This window comes from Passer domesticus, chromosome 5 (genome assembly GCF_036417665.1).
Source record: "Passer domesticus isolate bPasDom1 chromosome 5, bPasDom1.hap1, whole genome shotgun sequence".
Classification (NCBI taxonomy): domain Eukaryota; kingdom Metazoa; phylum Chordata; class Aves; order Passeriformes; family Passeridae; genus Passer; species Passer domesticus.
In genome coordinates this window covers 48,399,388-48,419,869 of record NC_087478.1, presented here as the reverse complement: position 1 = coordinate 48,419,869, position 20,482 = coordinate 48,399,388, and the positions used below count along the sequence as shown (strand labels likewise).

Here is a 20,482-nt window from a genome sequence, read left to right as displayed (position 1 = left end):
TCACCACCTTTTTGTGCTGGGAATTAAATTTTCTTCAGAGCTGCTCAGTCTCTGAGCAATAAATACATTATGTAATATTGGAAAGAAATTATTTTTAGGCACTTCTCAGTTAGTAAAGAGTAGCTAGTAGTCCTGTTCTTAGAAAATACTTGTAAATTCTTTTGTACAAAAATTCCCAAAACTTGTTATTTGTGCTTAAAAAAAGGAAGTGTCTTCTACCTTGGTTAAAAAATCTAGACACGGTGGAGATATCTCTCACATAATATCTGCAAAAGAAGAAAGATAATTTATGAAGGAGTGGGTGTTGTAGGTCATTAAATGATTTAACAACAGTTATTCTGCAGTCCTGCAGCAAACAGGGAAAAATACGCTTTTCTGTAAATGGCTGGCTTCTGGTGATTTATTTCACTTTCTGGATTGGAGATTGTTACAGACAATGTGTCTGGAACTCATCACACAGACGAATTTCCACCTCAGTTCACACACAAAAGGGAAAGCAGGCAGTAGGAAACAGGCAGATCTGGGTTAAGTTCCTCATTGCATGCTTCATTTTTGCTTACGTGATTCTTGCGCACACATTCCCAGAGTCCTTTCAGAGAAATCTATAATTATCTTTTCATGATGAAGGATTGGGTGGATAAATATTGGGTGCATTTCTGTTTGTTTAGCTGCTATTATGGTCATACAATCGCCCTTTTCACTTAAAGGAGGGGAAGGCAGGCAGGGCAGTGGATGGGAGAGCTCTCCCTTAGCCAGTGAGGACATGGAAGTGCTGCCCACCCATCTAATCTCCCACTCGGCTTCTTTAAAAGCTGCAGCATCCTCTCCATTTCCCTCTGAGGCAACATTTGCCTCCTCCGTAGTGTATTTATCAGAACAGTTATCTCAGACTGCTCAGCTGCTACAGTGGTGTTTTTTTTGGCATTGGAGGACATTTTTCTCTGCCTCCTCTATTTTAATGAGTCATTTCAAATTCTGTGCTTGCAAAGAAAGAAAGAAAGAAAGAAAGAAAGAAAGAATCAAAACCAACCAACCAAAATAAAATAGCAACAAACCAACATGTAGCAAAAATCCTTTTTAATTCAGCAGCCAGTGTTCACATTACAGATGTCATACAGTGACATACTCTGCTTTGTAGTGATGGCGCCAAGACCAGACTGCTAAAAGTAAAAATTGGGTCACACTCTGTCCTTGAAAATCATCAACCAGTTTTTAAAGACATTCCAGGCAGTTAGACTTGAGCAAACAAGGTGAAGCCTATGGCTTTACCCAAATAGTACTGAGGCTTTAACTGGAAAATAGTGAAGCCTTTTGCAGAAGTAGCTGAGAGCAAGCTGAGCTGCAGGATGCTGATGTTTGATCAATCACGGTCCCACCGCAGCTCTCAGAGCAGATGGTGCTGGGAGGCTGGCAAAGTGGAAAATCAGCCTTTTGAAGCTGGGTAACTCTGACACAGTAAGGAATGACACAGGTATTGGAACTCGCAGCTCACCGGAGCTGCCCAGTGCTTGTGTGACCCCATGAAAGGATGATGAAGGAACTGAAGCCAGGGGGAAACTTGACCCCTGTGAGTTTCTTGCTGTGAGCTGTCTCAGTGGGGTCCAGGCGAGCTGGTGGAACTGTTTAGGTGGGGGAAGAGGTCTGACTTCTTTCCTAGAAGAAAGTTGATTTGGATCGGATAAAATGCAAAACCGCACTTTGAAAGCTACCAAGGTGGCACTGCCCTTGTAGCCGCGAGGCTCTATAGGTGATCAATTAATGCTCACACCAGTCGAGAGATGTCTGCGCAGAGAACAGGGAAGCATCAGCATGAAACTGCACGGCAGGAGACGACATTTTTATTCCTCAGCTGTGGAAAAACCAACTTAACTTTCAGCCCTTGCAGGCACTATTTAGACTGCAGCCGGGCTCCTCAGAAGCCTCTCAGCGCCGCTGCGGCGCCATGGCCGCTGCGGGCGGACAAACACTGCACGCACACGGACACTGCGGAGAGCCCGTAATCTATGTGCGGGGCAGGCAGGGAGGGAGGGAAGGCAGCGCCTTATCTAAGGGAGCAGGGAGCCATGGCGGGCTGCGCCGCCTCAGGGCCGCCATGGCAGCGCCTCAGCCAGGGCAGCAGCTCCCGCCCGACCTCAGCGGGGCTTTGTGTGGCGAACAAAAGGAGCCGTTGGAAATCGAAGTGGGGAGCACACACTGCTTCGAGAGGGGCACGTCAGGGGAAACGCAGGGCTGCCGTGGGCAGGCGCCATTGCCCTGCCCGGCCGCCCGTTCTCGACCCGCTCCCAGCATCATCCTAATTTCCCCCCCCCGGCCGCCATTTCCCTTCCCCTCCCGGTCCCTCTGCTCCTTCTTCCCCCCTTCCCCTCCGCATTGGTCTCCTCCGAGCCCTGGCCAATGACAGCTCACGGAGCACGACAGCGACTCTCCCGTAGCCAATGAGCGCCGCCCTTCCCACGTGGTGAGCTGCGTGACGTATTCCGCGCGAGCTCCGGCGTCTTTGTTGGCGGGTAAAATTCCCCCCCCAACGCTCCCCGCGGGGGGAGCGTCCTCAGTCGCTCCGGTCACGTGGCACGGCCGCGCCCGAAGTGGGGGTGCAGGGCGCGCATGTATACACCATATAGTCCCTTCTTGATTGTCCCGTAGTGGAGCCGTGGCGTGTTGCCGGCGGCTCCTGTGTGTAACTCGTAGCACAACGGCGGGAGAGAAGCCCACAAAGACAGGCCAAAGGCCCCGAGCTGCTGGTAACATGCAGGTGACGCTTGGCGGAAGGATATCTCATCGCCCCAGCTTGGCTGGGAGGCGTCTCATATATAAGAGCGGAGGCGGGCCGCTGCCACCTCATTGTTTCCTGTCGCCCAGAGGAGAGGTTGTGTGCGTGGCTCTGTCGGTGCGCGCAGCCCCTCCCGCGCGGCGCGGATACGAGCAGCCCCCCTCCCCTGGCCGCCATGGCTCTTTAAGGCGGCAGGGCCAGCGGCGGCATCGGCCAGTGCAGCAGGCGCAGCAGCAGCGGCGGCGGCCTCAGCACACCCCCGGCATCTGCAACCATGGCGTGAGTATTGTGTGTGGGGGACGGCTGCTCCCTCTCTTGTGTGTTGATAGGTGCCCTCTTACGCTCTTGAAGTGGGTTTTTGGGGTGGGTCTGTTGCGCGTGTGGTCTTAGTTGGTATCTCACAAGGAACGGGGGAAATGCCTAGGCATACCAAATTAATACGTTAATTACCTAGTTACGCCAAAATGGTGCGAGCTGGGGAGATTTTCGTAGCGCTCAGTAGCCCCGGGTGCGCCGACTCTCAGAAATGGCAGGAAATGCCATTTCGAAAGAATTTACGAGGAACGTCTACGTTTCCTATCGCTCGAGAAACTTTAGGAAAAAAATTGGCTTTTTGTTACGTAATATATGTTTTTTGGTATTTTCATGGGAGCAAGGGACTTTCCCTGAGCGGGCTTCTTTGCTCTCGCGAGGAAAAGTGCTGGTGTGTATAGGGGGAAAATGGGGCATTGGAGCTTGTAGAGTTTTGAGTCTTAAGGACCACGTGCTGTAATGGCAGATAGATGAACGGGGGTTTTTATCCATGTGGCACCACTACTAATGTTGAATGCTGAAGTAACGCAGCGCTAAGTCCGCCCTGGCCACCGGGCGCGCAGCGCTGTGCGGTGGAGGCGCGGTGGAAACGTGGCAGCACACAAAATGGCGGCGGGAGCGCGAAATGGCGGCGGGTGGGCGGGGCCGGGCCCTGAGGGAGGCGGGGGACGCGCAGCGGCGCAGAAATAAAGAAGGGAGATAATCCGTGAAGTTCCGCCGTTCTCCCTGAGGTGCCCCTGGTAGAAAAGGTTGCTATGTTGGTCAAACCGAATACTGATGGGTGCAAGTTCTGTTCGCAGGTTTTTCACGGCACCGCACAGCAGCATTGCTGTAGTCGACGAAAAAACCTACCTGTCTACATCCTTCGACGTCAAAGCATTAAAAGCTGACGAAAATGAGCTTCTTGAACAACGAGATGCTGTTGGGGGATTCAATATCCCCCTTCAGCCAGCCGTGTTCGGTGGCTGAGGAAAGTCTGGGACTCCTAGATGACTACCTGGAGGTGGCCGAGCCCCTCGGTTCGCATGGGTTCTCCAGCGACAAGGCTAAGGCAGTCTCCTCCAATTGGCTTGCTGTGGACAGTTTAGGCAACACCATAGATAGCAGTCAGGGTAAGGTATTACTTATTTTCATAAAGGGCATCAATTACACAGTACCCCAACATTCCAGTTCAAAATAAATTAGTATGTTTTTTTCTTAAATCTGAAGGCAATCTTGCATGTGTTACCTGGGCTTGGAAAAAGTCTGTGGTATATGGCTTACCCTATACACATTGCTGGTTATGGTAAAGTGCCTGTTGTGTTGGCCTTGAAATAATACACCAGCTGCCAATAGTGCTGTTCCTTGCCAGAGGGAGCAATAAGAAAGCATGGTTGTATGCTGCCAATGCCCCTGAATACTTCTGGTGTTTAAATAAGAGGGTTGGAATGTTAAAAGAGCTGGTTAACGTTGTACCCTGCAGTTTTTAGGACCTTAATGAAAGAGGTTTTTTTCCCGGTGGCTTACTATTTGTGCTGTAATACATGAGAGAGGAAAGATGCTGAGATGATAAACTGATAGATTGTTTTTGTAAGCTTTAGTTGCACTGTGTGATGGTTTACTGAAATGGTAAATTACTTTCTGTATTGTGCAGAGGATGCCTTCTCTGGCATGGAGTGGATGGTGGAGAAGATGGATCTGAAGGAATTTGATTTTGATGCCCTGTTAGGTATGGAACATCTGGAAGCCACCGTCTCACCAGACGAGCTGATGGCCACGTTGGAAGACACGTGTGATCTATTTAATGCTACCATCCAGGAATTTCACAACAAAGAACTTCCACCGATGAATAACATAATCACCCATCTCCCCGAATCCCCTGTTGGAGCAGATCCAATGGCCCCGTTGTCTTCCCTTTGGTCTTTCCCCCTCTCCCCAGGGTCTCTGACTTCCACTCAAGACCACTCATTCAGTTTAGAGCTAGGTAGTGAAGTGGATGTTCTGGAAGGAGAAAGGAAGCGGGAGTACCCCACTGTTGTGGTGGTGATCACCAAGTCTGAGAAAGAGGACGAGAACCACTCTGATGACAGTGGAATATGCATGAGCCCAGACTCCTACCTGGGAACCCCCCAACACAGCCCCACCAATTCAGTGGGATCCCCCAATGGCAGCCAGTTCCCTGCAGATGCCCCCTGTGGCTCTGTGCGGTCCAAGCCATATGATCATCCTGCAGAGAAGGTAGTGTCAGCAAAGGTGAAGGGAGAAAAGAAAATAGATAAGAAACTAAAAAAGATGGAGCAGAATAAGACTGCTGCCACACGTTACCGGCAGAAAAAGAGGGCGGAACAGGAGGCACTGTCTGGGGAGTGCAGAGAGTTGGAGCAGAAGAACCAGGCCCTGAAGGAGAAAGCAGATTCCCTTAGCAAGGAAATTCAGTACTTAAAAGATCTGATAGAAGAGGTCCGCAAGGCCAAGGGCAAAAGAGCTAGAGTCCCCGAGTAGGGTAGTCAGCAGTGTTGTGTGCATGTATATAAGCTTCCTGCTAAAGCTGTGTATTGCTGTCTAATAAATAATTTTGTAGTAAATGTGCAATGATGGTGTGTGATGAGTGGTACCTGTAAAACCAGCCTGACTTGAGCCACACCTAGGTGTCAGTACAAGCACAACAAGCTCTTGTGTGTCTAGAGTGCAGTGTGTCACTTGTGCTGATTGTTCTGGATGGTGGATGCAGTGCAAGTGCCCAGAGTGCTTGGAACTCCGGAGTGTGTGTGAAGTGTCTCAATTGACTTGTTTCTCCATAATTGGTGTATTGTAAGGGCATCACGCTGAGGTGCCTCGGGGTTTTCGGCAAATTTGTAAGCTTGTTGAAACGTGTGAGATTGGAGAGATGGAAGAGAAAAGGTCATTAGTACCGTGTGGTGGGAGGTGCTTATTTTCAGAGTGGGATATTTCTCTGAGGAGAGGAAAAGGGTCCAGGGACAAAATAAAGTTTTGAACACTGGTTTAAGAAAGCTTACTAGGAGACAAGTTCAGAGCAAGCAGCAGTGTGAACTGCCCTTGGGTTGCAGTTACCTCCCGTGCGTGCGGGTCTCCCTAGTGCCCAAACCAGAGCCGGAGCTGCTAACTGGCCCTGCCAAACTGGTGTGAGCTGGGCCAGGTACACGGGGTTACTGAAGTGCTCCCACTGATGGGTCACGTTCCTGTCCCAGTGTGAAAGTGCTGCTTCAGCCAGCCACTGATGAGTCAAACTTTAAAGATAAATTTGCCTTTGTTGAGCCAAGGCAGTAGCTGTGTTGGTCCATAACACTGGCTGAGCTCTAGTCCTGCTTCAGCTGTGCAGGGAAGGTGTGCTGGGGCAGCACCTGTGTTTGTGTGGGGGTGTTGGGTGTTAAGGATTTGGGATGTGCTATTTTTAAACTACTTCATGTAGGCTCAATTTTTTTTTTCCCTGCTGATACCCCCATTTAACACTGCTTAATCCCTTTGGCATGTGAACACGCCACTGCTGTGGTTTCCTGCGCTGCTGGGCTCAGGTGCTGGCACACACACAATGACATCAGGGCTCCAGTCTGTGCTGGAGTGGGGAGGGAAAAGGTCCTTAAGGGAACCTTGGAGAATGGTTTCTCCTGTTGCAGCCTGCTGGGGGTCGTGGTCTCTGACATTTGAGCTGCTTGCCCCAGCCATTAGGTGGGTGGGATAACAGCCGTGTGCTGGGCCCTGGTGTGCAAAGGCTGCTCCAGCCGATGGATGGTGCTGCTTGCTGCCGTGGAGGGCTGAGTGGGCCAGGCCTCAGCGGTCTGTGCTTTCAGCTGTGCCTGGCTGCTCTTTAAATTACAGCACAAAGGCTCCCCATCAGGAGTTAGGGCCCGTGCCACACAGTGGAAGGGGTGGATAACGAAGGTATCATGAGACAATTTGTTTGCTTAGTCTCCAAGTTCCTGGGTAAGGGCACTGGTGACCATGTACTGTATGAATGGGATGCACTGCAAGCAGGGACAGGGGACTCTGTTGTGGTTTAGGAGGTAGACCAACGTAATAGGTTTCCTTCAAATCCGCTGTGTCAGCCAGGTTGGGGATGGGGATAATTAGAGGTAGAAAAGCCCCAAAGTTTTGGTCAAATTTGCACCTGAGGTGACATTGTGCTTGGTCTCAGCTGAGCCACAGAAAAGTGGCTGAGTCTATCAGCTGGTGGCTTCCCTGTGCCCCCTCCTCTCCTCATACTGATCCCCCTTTCCCACCACAGTGCAACCACCTCCTCTTCCCTTACAGCCGTAGCAACTTCTGCTTACACCTGGCTGAGCCAGGGCTGAGGGAGTATCTCCTGTGTTCTGCTGCCCTTACTCAGTTCTCCTGAAGCCTGGAAAAATTGGCAGTACATTTATCATCTCCCCACCCCTGTCCGTGGGGTGGGGAGGGGATAAATGCCCTGGCAGGGCTGCCCTAACAGCCCCGGCAGGACTGTCTGTGAGCCACTTGTGGCTAAAACCAATTTTTCTCCGCATTCATGCTCTTCAGCAGGATGAGGCAGCGTCTGAGCTGGCCAGTAAGTACATGATTCTGGTTTCTACAGCCCTGCAGAGGGTATGCAGGTCCTGTTTACCAAATGACACCCACTCCAGGGAAGGAAGATCAGAGCTGGAACAGGTGGGGAGGAATGCATGATGCATCCACGCTGCTTTGCTCTCTGCAGCTGTGTGTGTGCTCTGTAGAACTCCTTGCAGGAGAGTCAGAAACCTGCCCTTAAAGAGCAGTCAGCACTGTCAGTGCTTGCTGAGGCTCCGAGCTTGTGGCTTTGCAGAGGCAGCCCATATGGCAATCTCCTGCAACGCCTGCTGAAATGACGCCGTGTTTCCATAGTTAGTAACTTAGTTAAGATTTTACAGGGGCTGGAGATCAGGGCTGACTCTTCCTCTGCATTTTTTATCTAGACTTTTCCTCCAGGCTTCAGTTAGGCACAGCAAGCATCACGCCACTTGGCTCTGCAGCCCAGCAGCTTGTCCAGCCTGCAGCAGGAGCCAAGGAACACCCAGGACACCGTCACAAGCTCCAGCCCACAAGGGTAAAACGTCTGATAGCCCCCTGCCTAATAACTGATTTTATATTTTGCAAACTGCAGGAGCTCTTTCCTTTTTCTCACGGCCTCAGAGAACAAATGTCCTTCAACTGATTCCTTGCAGCTTCCATAGAGCATGTTACCATGTCCAGTATTAGATTGTAGTGCATGAAATTCAGGCTTTACCTTCCCCTGGAGGAGCCTAGTTCTTCTGCATCCTTGGAAACAGCAGAATTCCCCCACACTGCGTTATATAAAAGCTGTTTGAATCTGAAGTTGGCACAGCTGATGGGATTTCTGTCTCAGTTATTTTTCCTCTGGATTAAGGGCAGTGAAATAGACTTCACACGCACAGTGTGCATGACCCTCAGGCTCTGATCCCTCAGCCAATTTTGTGCTTCATGGTAAACAGGAGTCCAATATTCCCCCACATAAGCAACCAACCTCTTACAGTTCACTGCTTGCAAAGCCCCTTCTCACAAGCTTGTTTCTGCTGTTATCATAATATTTATAACTACCTTCCTCTTCAGCCTGCCTTTAGAGAGACCCAGGTGCATGCTCTTCTCTTTCAAAAGGAAAGGGGAAACCATCACTGCAGATAACTCCTTCACATGTGTGTGTGGAGAATCAGATGCACCTTTGCAGCAAGCTTACAAAAATAAATCCACAGCTGCAGTGCTGGGGAATGAAGAAAGGATGATAAAAATCTTTCAAATAGCTTTTGCCCTGGCAGAAAGCCTAGAAATAGCTGCAAGGACAGGCTGTCCTTTGGGAGATTAATGCTCCTCCAGTGCTCCCAAGCTGGACTATAGAAAGAAAATGTGACTTATTCTGATGCAGTTTCACACAGTGGTAGTTTATTCATGGCCTTTTTTGGGGGGTGGGAAATCTATACATTTTTGGCCAGAAGAATACCAGTTTTCTTTGTCTTCCCATACACTTAGGCCTTCAGAAAAAAACCCCCAACAAAATAGGATCTCTGTCGTCCTTCTTATAGGCAAAATTTCCATCTTGTGCATACTAATTTTTTCTCAGTATGGTCCAAGTAGCTTCTGGGGATATCCTACCTTCCTCTGTCCTGCTGTATTCACAGCCTTGCCATGCAGTGCTGCACATAAACTCTCATTATACTTAATTTCCAGAGCAAATGTTAAGAACTTGGGTTCTTAACATGAGCATCCCTTGCCGGGCCAGAAGTGCTCACCTTTGCTGACTTTCTCATTGAAATGCTTCAGGCCTGTGAATTAACAGAGGAATTCAGTCCCCTGACCTAGGCAATACTATTTTGTCTGCTCAGGTATCCCAGGTATGTAGTCTTTGCATTATTTTCAGTGCACTCATGCAGTGTCAGAAGTGAATAAAGTCACTGAATGGAGGAAGCTGGCTGCACCCACAAGCTCCAGTTTCCCTATTACAGAGGTGCATGCTCTCCAAGTGATGGCCAGCCACCTCTCACTTCTCCTTCAGCTGCTTTCTTCCTCTCTTTTGCATGCACACACCCTTTTAAGGAATGGCAGGAGCGAGTTCCAGGGGCAGCAGATGCGTCAGCTTAATTTATATAGGGCAGAGAATCTCCCAGTCCTGAAACTCCTCTGCATCTCCATTGCAGTGTGCAGACAGGTGGAGAAAGAGCCCTGGTCTTTGCCTCCCATTAAAGGAGATAAATGATCTTGCTGGCATGCAAACACTGCAGCTCAGGACAGACTAGCTTGGCTATGTTACTGCTTAGCCCTGCCAACAGCTTATTTCTTCAGAAAAAAGGTGTGAGTAACCCTCTAGACAGCTGCAGAGCAACCTTCAAGCTTTTTGTGTCCCCCACCCCCACCAGTTAGTGGTTGGCTCTGTTAATCCTATTTAACATAACTACAGATAGACATGCAAACTTTAATCCCTCTCCAACCTACCCACCCTTCAGCCTGCCTTGCCTGGAGTTCCACATTTTGAGCTGTAAGCAGACAGTAGGCAGTCTGCCTTCTTTCACACTCCTCATTTCAACTTGAATTGATGGGTCTTTATGTCTCAAAATGAGGAACTTCCTTTCGTGAGTTATTCAGGGCCCTGCTGCTGTGTACCCTTTTTGACATTAACCAGTCCCCTTCCTGAAGCATTCAGGAGCCTGTAGGTGCTGTAGTTGCTGATGCTGTGTTGATCATAAAACAAAACTGAATCGTAAGGCAGACATGGAAAAAAACACCAGAGGGTAAAACTGGCTAAGGTTTTTAGGACTCTCCCCCTACCCCTTGATTTTCCCCTACAGCTTTTCAGTGTTTTCAATCTCATTTGCCTGAGCAAGTTCATTGGCAGCCAGGTTTGTTACTGCTATGTCATGTCAGAGGCAAGAAGCTGGTGTCCTGAACAAATGTGTTTTCTTTGTTTACCTTTGCTGTGCTCCCCTCTCTGACACTCACATAGTGCTGGTAGTAGCTGTTGTTGCTTTCTGCGGCAAGGAAGTGGAGACTTGCTGATACAGCAGAGGCTGTATGGGCTTACATTAGTTTGCACCCACTGGAACAAATTTCCTTTTTTTGCTTTCCATTCACATAACAAGGGAGCAATAGGCCATTAAGAGGCTTGATGAATCTTATTCACACTAAGCTAGCTCAAGGCTGAGCATCTGGGAACTGTTCTAAACAGTTTCCCTGGAAAGGTTCTACCACACTAATAACACTTCAGAGCTTTTATTTGCATTCATATTAAAGCTGCTGCTACTGCTGCCCATTCTGACTCCCTGCTGTGTGTGGGTGGAGATGCCCTGTAAGATGGCACCCTCACCATTCCCTAGCTCAGCTACCTCTATTTTCTGCTGCAGGATGCTCAGCTGGTGTCGCAGAGCTGGGAAGGGAGCCAGCAGCCTGATGAGCTCAGCGAGCACGCGGCGTTGGCCCGGCAGCAGTGGGACACGTCCCTGCGCTGCCGCTCGCAGATGCTCAGGAAAGAAATGCTGTCCAGCAGGTCCAAAGGTTGCTGTGGCCTGCAGCCCGTCAGCTTCCAGTGTGGGAAACAGGTTGGAGGCCAGCTAGGAAAAGCAGCTACAGCAGCTGCTGCTTCCCTAACCCCTTCTTGTCTCTTCCATCTGGCAGAGAAATCTGGCTGCAAAGAGCAAAGATTACGGAATCGTGGAACGGTTTGGGTTGGAAGGGACCTTAGAGATCATCCCATTCAACCCCCCTGCCTGGGACACCCTCCTCTAGAGCAGCCTGCTCGAAGCCCCATCCTGCCTGGCCTCAAACACTTACAGGGATAGGGCAGTTGCTCCAAGGTAGCCACCTCCCAGGACAGCTGGCATCCTCTGGGCATGGCTAGACAGACAGCTGGGACTATGAGAAGGTGCCTGGATTCAGCTTACCACCAGGCATGTGCAACAGGCTGGTACCTCTTCTTCCCTTTCCTTTGAAGACATTCTCCTCACAGGGCACTACCTGACCTTACCTACCCAGTATTCAGGTGGCACTGCTCTTCTTTCCTAGGAACTCATACCCTGCCAGAGAGGGGGAAATCAAGGCTGCAACATGCTAGAACTTTGCCCTTGGAGATGGCATCTCTACCAGCCACCATTCACTTCTGCTTCTTTTTCCTCCTCCCATAACATAAAGTTTAATTGAGTTAACGATACTGTTGACTCTACAATCAAGTTTAGTTTCAAATGGCAAAATTCAGTCTGTCAGGTAGCTTTACTCTCCTTGACAACATAGTGCCTCAAGAAGTGTGTTGATTACTTGTGTTGGCCTTAATAGTCTTTCCAGCCAGTAATGAGAGCTGCCACTCAATTTTGAAACTCCACTGATCTGGGTGTTATTATCCCCATGGAGAACTGCTCTGGGCCCCACTTTAAAGTTCCTCATTAGCTTTGAAAGAAGACCTTTCCTGTTGCTTACATTTGCAAACAAACAGGCTGGGTTTTGTACAAAGAGAGTGAACCGCATTACCCTCCTGCCCTTTTCTGGAGCAAGGAAAGATGGTTTTGCTTCCCTCAGCCTGTGGGAAAAAGACCCAGGAGCTGAACAACCACAAAAACAAGGGTGCGTAGGAGGAATGGGTAGAGCAGGAGCAGGACAGGACATGAAGGACTTGTGTAGGGTCATAGGAAATGCCAAATACTGAAGATTAAAGCTTAAAACAAAATAACACTCCAGAAATCTACTTCCTTCAGTCAAGTTGTGGCACAGCCAGCTTTTTCACACAGTTAATTATCCTCATGACAGCTCCACACAGAGCTGCTTGTGTTAGGCCAGCTCACATGCACTGCAGCAGGCACAAAGTGCAGAAGAAGTTTTAGGGAGATATGTGCTGAATACACATTTTGCTCAACTATTTTTTTAAACAATAGTGCTTCCATTCTTTTAAGAAGCTTTTTTTTTTTTTTAAATTTTTAAAATTTTGGAAGTAAAAATGAATTAAAAAAAAAAAAAGGAATTGTTCTTTGAACTGTTCTATACTTACCGCTTTTGGCTGCAGATAGTTGAACCTGATCCTATTACAAGAAATCCCCTCCCACGTGCTATTAGCCAGTTTCCAGTACACACACTTCAGTACGTTCACTATTTATTTCCCCTGCCTGGATCTCATATATCCAAGTGACCTTTCCTCCTGTGCAGACAACAGGAAAAGAACTCAACAGAGGAAGCACAGAGTTAAAAGAACAGCACCAGGAACTATAATCAGAGGGCAGGGAAAGGATAAGTGAATTCCTGCCTGTGCTGGCATCAAGCAGCTGCTGCTTGGGTCAGACAGGCCCCTTGTAATCAACTCCTGAACTTAACCAAAGCTTGGCATTAGTCCTTCTCCTTACCTGTTGTTTTTTTATTTTATTTTTTTTTTCTCCAAGGGAAAAAAGGGAACACATTTTCCATCTTTTTAGGTAAGGGGCAGGACAAGGCAGTGGGAGAGCCACCCAAGAAGCACATTTAGAGTGGTTTAGTGAGAAAGTTTCTGGAACAACACTCCCACCTGCAGGGCCCTCTGTTACAGCTGGGAACTTAGTGGTAGTCTGAGAGAAAACAACTTCCCTTCAACCCTGCACCACAAACTCATGCTCAGATTTTAATTTGATGCCAAGACTAACATCTGGGTCACAAGCCCTCCTGGCTACAGAACCTGGCAACACTCGGCAGTGGTGCCCTGATGCCATGGATAAATCTCGGTGGGACACAGCTATAAACATTCAAAGGAAAACTTTCTCTGGGTGAGAGCTCCTCCTTGGAGAAAGGGAAGATTGTGAGTAGCCAAAATGGAGGAGTCATCTCCATTCCAGCCTGCACTCTTTGAAGGCCTCAGCATGTCAGAGAGATGATTTAATGTATGTGTTAACATGAAATGGAGAGGCCATTCACACAACTGAGTCATCCTAAAGAGAGGAATGCTTGGATCACAGCAATGACACGGCTCGTCTTCATCACCTGTCATAATAATCACTACTACAAAGGCAAAGAGAGACAGTGTCTGCAACAATTATTTAATCAAACGACATATAAAAAGTTTTTGCAATGACTGACAGACCTGACAGGGGCTGTAATCAGAACCCAAACTGCAGGGTTACTCAAGTTTAACAGTCTTTCAAAGCATCCTTCCCTTCTTAACGCTGGTTCAAAACATTTCTCCATTCAGGTACAGTACTTTCAATACTCCCTGCCAAATAACACAGGTAGCAGGAGCCTTATATCCTGAGGAAGGGGAAAAAGGTTTTTATTTGGCTTGGTCCACCCTTCTACATCAAGAATGCAAGACATGCTGGCTGCAGGAAGATAATTATAAGGATAACACACCTCAGAGTCAAGAGCAGCTCTGTGGCTTTAGCTGGCCAGTGACAAGCTCTGCCCACATGCAGAGCTGCTCTGCAAGTCCAGCACAGAGGCACCTGCCCCATGTGCCATCTCAAACATGCCAAGGAAATGCCCAGGCCTCAGAGCCAGACTGGAGAAGCTGCAGAAAGACTGGAGCTGCGAAATCCCTGTCACGATGTTTATGGGATCCCGAAGTATTCCCTCTCAAATTTACGGAAATCTTCCTCAGTGAACACAGTGCCTTCGGGCTTCTTCTTTTCTCTCTTCTCTGGAGGCTGATCTTTGGACTTCCTGCCTCTGTTCTGAGCAAGAACCTTCAGACAATACAGAAATGGAAAAAACAGCAGTCATTGTTACCCAGACCAAACCATAAAACAGTGATTTTCAAGCTCACCTGCAGCATCCCTGCTGTTCTACAAGAGTATCTGCTATTTTCCAGAGTGCCCCCAAAGAAAAGTGAGAGGTAAACCACTGATGTTAACCAAAGGTCACTGGGGCAACAGCAGATAACAACTTGTTATTTGGAGTCAAATATGAAAACTATTTTCTAGTAATCGTCACAGAGATAAGAATATGGATTTAAATTCAGAACTTTCTGAAACTATTATCTTCTTTTTTATCCCCTCTCTCCATGACACAAACCCAAAAACCAACAAGTTGGTGGAATTTCCTCAGCATTTTCTAATACACTGTCACCTCCTGTCACAATCTCCAGCCTCAGAAACACTGGCCTAAACCACTTTCTCTGTTTATGAAAGTTATGAAAGTTAACAGCCTATATCTCATAAAAACAGCCCAAGATTCTACCACTGTCACCTATTCTTCTCTTCAAATCCTGACATGAGACTACCTTTTTGGCAAGACCATTCAAGAAATTCTCAAGTTATGAGAAAAACCATTTAGGAAGCTGAGTAATTCCCATTAGATGAGCCAGCAGCACATCTGCTTCCTCGTTAATCAGCCTCCAGCTACAGACCAGTTTCATCAACAGAAATGCGAAGGTTTGAACCAAGGCATCTTTGCCAGCTGAAACCATGAAATATTTTGGTAATTAAGAAGAGCCAACAGCTGTCAGGATATTTTGAGGAACCTGATGTAGTGGCTGTCATTCCTGCCACTTTCAAGGTTCCTTCTCACCCAAACTGTTCTACGGTTCTACGATTTGGACTAGTATCAGAGAACATCATAGGGGCAACATACCAACAACACTTTAAAGCGTACAAAGTTATTTTGCCAGGGCACACAGAAATTCCTCAAGGCCATCTGCAGACAGAAACTTAACTTGACTCTCTTGTGTAAGGTATCAATCTGGAAGATCCAGGGATGATTCCCATTCCCCCGTGTTTCAGGGGGAAACAGACCCCCCCCCCCCCCCCAACAGAAACTACAGCCTTACTTGTTCTGTGACGGCTTTGTCTGCAACAAGTCGTCCCTTTAACATGTACCGCAGGTTTTCTCTCAGGTGATTCACAGGCTTCTTCTTATGGTACTCCTCTGGGGCAAAGCAGAAAGCGACAAAACGCATTAGCTGCTCACAAGAAGAGACAAAGGAGGATCAGCAAAGCCCTGGGAGAACGAGGAGGAAGACACCGCTACAGCTCGGGATGGGATGCGCCCACGAATGAGGCTGTGTTTGCAGTGAGCGACACCAAGAGGGCACGCAGGAGAACGCCAAGAGGGCACGCAGGAGAACGGGACGCGATGGGATGGACACGGCCACCGGCAGCGTGGCTACGGGACACCACAAAGGCCCCCGGTGCTGTGGAGGGCTCGGGACTCACCTATCGCCGACTTCACCACTCTGCCCTTCACCGTGGCCTTGTTCCTGCCGGCCTCCGGGGCCCTCTTCCTCCGCCTCGCCGCGCCCGCCGCCCTGGCGCCGGCCCGGCCGCGCTGGAGTCCCGGCGGCGCCTTCGCCCGGCCTGCAAGGGGAAGAGGCACGGAGTCGCTGCGGCCGTAGCGGGGAGCCCCCCGTGCCCGCCCAGCCCCGGCCCCGCGGGCTCACCCGGCGGCTCCAGCAGCTCCAGGCCGCGGCGCAGCAGCGATGCCGACATGGCCGCACTGCCCCGGCCCGGCCCGGCCTGCAGCGCCCCGCGCGGCCCGGCGGGAGCGCGCCCCGCCCTCAGGGCCGGCTGCGGGGGGACGCGCTCCTGTCCGACCGCTGCACACACGGCAGGGGCCGTCTGCTGGAACAGGCATTTTCACCTCAAAACCAGACGGAATTTCTCCGCGGTTAGGGCGGCAGAGCGCCGGAACAGGCTGCACGGGGGAGGCCGTGGAGGCTCCGTCTCTGGAGACATTCAAAATCATCTGGATGTCTTCCTGTGTCAGCTGCTCTAGGTGACCCTCATTTGCCAGGGACTGGGCTAAATTATGTGGCTATCTTAAGCCAGGATGTTCTTTGGTGCAAGATCTTTGAATACTTTCAGTGCTAATCAGCAAGAAAAAAGACTTAATCGGTGTAACAGGCAGCAGCCAGCATCCCTTAGTCAAGGACATCCAGGAACTAACAGACTTTAAGGATGTAGTAAATCACAGTGTTCTGTATCAGTAGAACAGATAGCAGGATATCCTGGAACTAACAACCTTTTAGGATGTAGTAAATCAAGATGTTGATGTGTGTCTATGTATATATTGCTAACTTGGCAAAATACTCAAGGTCGGTTTATGTTCTCTATAATACTAAAAGTCATGCTGAAAGGTCAAAAAGACCAGGTGAAGGTGTAATTACTCCTACTAACTCATCACAACACAGGGGCTGTAATGGGAAAGTTACAAACCCTGAAGTTCTGTGTATAAACCGCGGTGTGGAAAGTCTGGTGGGTGTGCTTGGTTTGGGGAATGTCACCGAGCACCTGGGTTCACACAACTCTGAAATAAATAATCAAGTCTCTCCTAAGTGTGTAATTATTGGCTTGTTGCACACCAGGTAACGAATCCGATTTTGTGGAAAACACAAGGGGTTCTGCCAACGCCAGGAGGAAAGGGGATGGTGTCATGTTCTGTCTCAGCAAGGCCCCAAATTCCAGATTTAACTGTGCTAGACTCATCAGGGCGAGAAGTTGACTCTGCCATAAATTGCATTTATTATTCAGGGTTACTTTAGTCTATTTGTTTAAAGCTCTCTTCTCCAGTTTTCACCTCTCTAGAGACTTCATGCTAATATCTGCTAAATTTAGCTATCATTTGAATAAAGCTTATTCAATTATAGCCAGTGCTGCAAGTAACAAGCTGACACTGGAGGAAGAAAGCAGTTTATTCTCCCTCAAAGGTGTCCTGCAGGGAGAAGGGGATACAAATGGCTCATTGTTTCTCATAGTCATGGTCTGTAACAGGAACCAATAACACTTAAACCTCTGTGCATTAAAAGGCAGTCATTTTCTGGAAATTGTTCTCCAGCCCCTGCAGATGTCGCCTCAATGCCTGTCTTTTATTGTTCCCTCTCTTCTGAATCCCTCCCTGGATGGGTATCAGCATCCTGTGTCAGTTTCTGCTGGAGCTGCTGATTCATTTTTCTGGACAGGACGTACATGGTGCCTATTCCTGGCTCCAGAGCTCGGGAACCGTTTACTGCTTGTTCAGCATGTCACTTCTCACTCCTAGTTTTCCCTTAAATGAGCTATATTTTTAAAAATTGATTTGGAGGGACAGTCACTGGATATGTAACACAGAATACTTCATGTTCTTGCCTTCTGTTAGTAGCTGGTGGAAAATTGAACCGGTTCAGCTCTTATTCCCTGCCAGATTTGTCCTTCCAGTTGTGTGAAAGTTCACAAAGTTACAAAGAGGTTATTGTAGCTTTGTGAAGAAGCTGAACAAGCCATGAGTTAACAGCCTATTGCTGAAATTGAAGAAAGCAATAAAGAATATTATAGTCAGCAGAAAAGTTGTTACTGCTTGTATATGCACATTATCTTCATCTTGGTCAGAGTGAGATAAATGATAGCTGCCAGCGCCAGGGGGAAGGTATTTTCAGAATACTTCATCAGTCAAACACTCTCTTTGAGCCCCTAAAATACAATTTACTGGTACTGTGTAAGCTGTTCATGGTTTCATATCACACAGTATATTCAAGACAGCTTATTCTACTGATTAAACACTGTGTTTGTGTAATTTGTTAGGAACACCTAATACGTTGTTACACATGCTTTGTGTCAGAATGGTGCAACCTCACAAATGCCCTATGCAGGCATCTGATGGAAAAACATATTTTTTGCCAACACTGCAAAACACGTTTAGCAAATTAGTGTGATAGAAGCTGCACTGATGTGTTATCCTGTTCATGGAACACATATGCCCTTTTCTACCTCGAAAGTAAACCATTACCATCTAATTTCCATTTCTGTTGTGCCAATTAATAATGCTCTCAGTTATGTAGGTGTCTCAGAAAGTCAGAGTCCCTTCTTATTAAATACCTTCAGTAGCAAGGACCCATAATGCAGACAACTCCTCCTTTGACCAGCAAGGCTGGGCACAGACTTGCTGTGATTTTAGTCAGCAATTACCTGCAGAATAAAATTTAATGAGCACACAGGGGTCACTTTGCTGAAGAGGGAAGGCAAGGCACTTTCTTTAACTGCATTCACAGTCTCCTGCCTCAGAGTCTGGTCAGGCTCTTGAAACTGGTTAGTTCACCAAGAGGTTAAATGGATGCACACTTTGTGGTTTGACATATTCCCCAGGCTTGGATCTGTTGCCAAAGATCATGGTCTAACATAGGCTGTGGAGCTTTTAACACTTGGTGAAATCACATACCTATTATTAATACATTACCTTTCTTCATCTCCTTTTAACAGGATCTGACAGCTTTTCTTAGGGCATGATTGTTGCTGTTTCTCCTGACTGTGTTCTGGCAGCAGCTGTGCTTGGTCTTACCAGACGTGGTGATTTCAGCATCTGTCCTGTTCCTATGGGTGGCTCTGGCACAACCAACACCTGCCACACTCATGCAGACAGAGGTGCAGAGTCTTCCTTTGCTCTTTGACCTTAATAGAGAATTATGCTCATATCTGCTCCCTGCACTGCAAAGCAAGATACATTTGTTGGCTTATATTAGGAATGTAAAATCATCTCCTAATATGAACTGGGTTTTGCCTGTGTAGTATATGTTGCTTCTACTGTAGCTGTAGAATGTAGGCATTTGGATCACATAATGTCTTCTGCATGTTGCAAACTGCAAAATATCCTCTGCTGACTTTAGATTAAGTCAACTGCCTGTTTCTGATGAATCTGCTTTGTGCTGAGCACAGCATATGAAATGCTGTATTTCTCTTTGTAGGAGCTTCCATGGCTTTATCAGTCTCTCAGTGGTGATATGCTCCTTGTGTCATCATGATATATGCATTTAACTATGCCTTTCTTTTACTCAGTCACTCTTGAAAGCAACTGAGTAGATCCTACAAATAGCTTTTTCCAGACTAGTATGTACCATTAAAAACTTAATGTTATAAGATTTTGTCTATGTCAGTACAAAAAAACCCAAAAACCTGTAGTATGTCATTATACTATTTTAAGGCCTCTGTTCAAATTAAAATTTCATCCAAGATGAATAAAATTAAAATTTCATTGCTTTGCAATCCCTCAAAAATCAGTTCAGTTAGCTCTTTGAAGCACTTTGGGGACAGAATGAATGCAAATGGTCTTCATTTAAATGTATAACATCCAAATAAATCACTGTCTTAGAGCCTGAATAATCTGAGTTTAGATGGCAAAAGCCACAGGTGCTGCATTTCAGATTGAGAATGCCTTTCTTTCTGAGATTTAAGATGTCTTCGAAAGCTTCCTGACGCTAACGTTCATGTTTTATTGCTTTCTTTAAATCTCATGCCTCAGTGGGTAGCTGGCTTTTCCAGTACTAAATAACCCAGCCTACAGATCAGTTGGAGTTTTAAGTAACTTCCATATGTGAGTATTATCAGTTCACTTTCTGCTTGCTTTCTTATGGCACTGAAAAATGGTAATTTTTCCTGCTTGAACATGCGGATAAAATTCCTGGTTCATCTTGGAACAACTATTATTTCCCTCTTATTCTGGGCTTTGGATGACATCTAATTTAGCTCATTCCACCTTATTATTCTGTGTTACATGCTAACAAAGATGTACCTGATATTTATGTCTAATCATACTGCTGTCTGTGGCAGTTCATAATAGCTGTCTGTTTGCTCTTACTTTATGTTCCAGCTTCTGGATTCAGGGGTTTATGTAGGAGTATCAGTCTGAAGGAATGTTGTGAAGGATGTGAGAAGACAGAAGCTAAGTGCAGCATTAGAAGTAAAATATAACAAACACAAGCATTTATTTAGTTTAGGGCTTTTTAAAAAGCCACAGTTTTATGATTTTAGGAAATGGGATCCTGATGTCTGAGCACTTGGTACAGTCCACACTGACACATATCTCTGTATTGTCTCTTCCAAATAAATCAGACTGATTTTCAAGCTGATTCATAGCAGATTTTCACCTCAGCATGTTTTTTCATATGTGGATTATGGAATGTACTTTGCTTTAAGCAGCTGTCCAGATTTACCATTTCCCATATTCGTTATTTTCTCTTGAACAGCAATACCCAATGCTGCTGTCATTAATATTTAG

The 20,482-nt window shown here is 47.3% G+C and overlaps 2 protein-coding genes and 1 long non-coding RNA gene across 3 annotated transcripts; 1 reads left to right on the top strand and 2 right to left on the bottom strand.

Annotated features, from left to right (window-relative positions):
* Positions 1-1,062: 1,062 nt before the first annotated feature.
* Positions 1,063-2,518, bottom strand: LOC135300586 (uncharacterized). Its single transcript, XR_010362409.1, has 2 exons — positions 2,407-2,518; positions 1,063-1,849 (listed from the first exon to the last, which is right to left on the bottom strand). It is a non-coding gene; the product is annotated as an uncharacterized LOC135300586 (long non-coding RNA).
* Positions 2,519-2,639: 121 nt separating this feature from the next.
* On the top strand, positions 2,640-5,653 carry ATF4 (activating transcription factor 4). Its single transcript, XM_064420188.1, has 3 exons — positions 2,640-3,049; positions 3,883-4,194; positions 4,716-5,653. The coding sequence occupies exons 2-3, from the start codon at positions 3,978-3,980 to the stop codon at positions 5,561-5,563; spliced, it is 1,065 nt and encodes a 354-aa protein (XP_064276258.1). The 5' UTR covers positions 2,640-3,049; positions 3,883-3,977; the 3' UTR covers positions 5,564-5,653.
* A 7,892-nt stretch (positions 5,654-13,545) lies between these two features.
* On the bottom strand, positions 13,546-16,044 carry RPS19BP1 (ribosomal protein S19 binding protein 1). The gene is made up of 4 exons (XM_064420184.1): positions 15,900-16,044; positions 15,676-15,816; positions 15,291-15,388; positions 13,546-14,208 (listed from the first exon to the last, which is right to left on the bottom strand). Exons 1-4 carry the CDS (start codon positions 15,946-15,948, stop codon positions 14,074-14,076), a joined length of 423 nt encoding a protein of 140 aa, XP_064276254.1. The 5' UTR covers positions 15,949-16,044; the 3' UTR covers positions 13,546-14,073.
* Positions 16,045-20,482: the final 4,438 nt, after the last annotated feature.

Coding starts and splice junctions, on each gene's coding strand:
- RPS19BP1 (XM_064420184.1), bottom strand. CDS start 15,948: ATGTCGGCATCGCTGCTGCGCCGCGGCCTGGAGCTGCTGGAGCCGCCG. Junction 15,389..15,675: donor AGTGGTGAAGTCGGCGATAG/GTGAGTCCCGAG, acceptor GCTTTGCCCCAG/AGGAGTACCATAAGAAGAAG. Junction 14,209..15,290: donor ACAAAGCCGTCACAGAACAA/GTAAGGCTGTAG, acceptor TATTGTCTGAAG/GTTCTTGCTCAGAACAGAGG.
- ATF4 (XM_064420188.1), top strand. CDS start 3,978: ATGAGCTTCTTGAACAACGAGATGCTGTTGGGGGATTCAATATCCCCC. Junction 4,195..4,715: donor CACCATAGATAGCAGTCAGG/GTAAGGTATTAC, acceptor TGTATTGTGCAG/AGGATGCCTTCTCTGGCATG.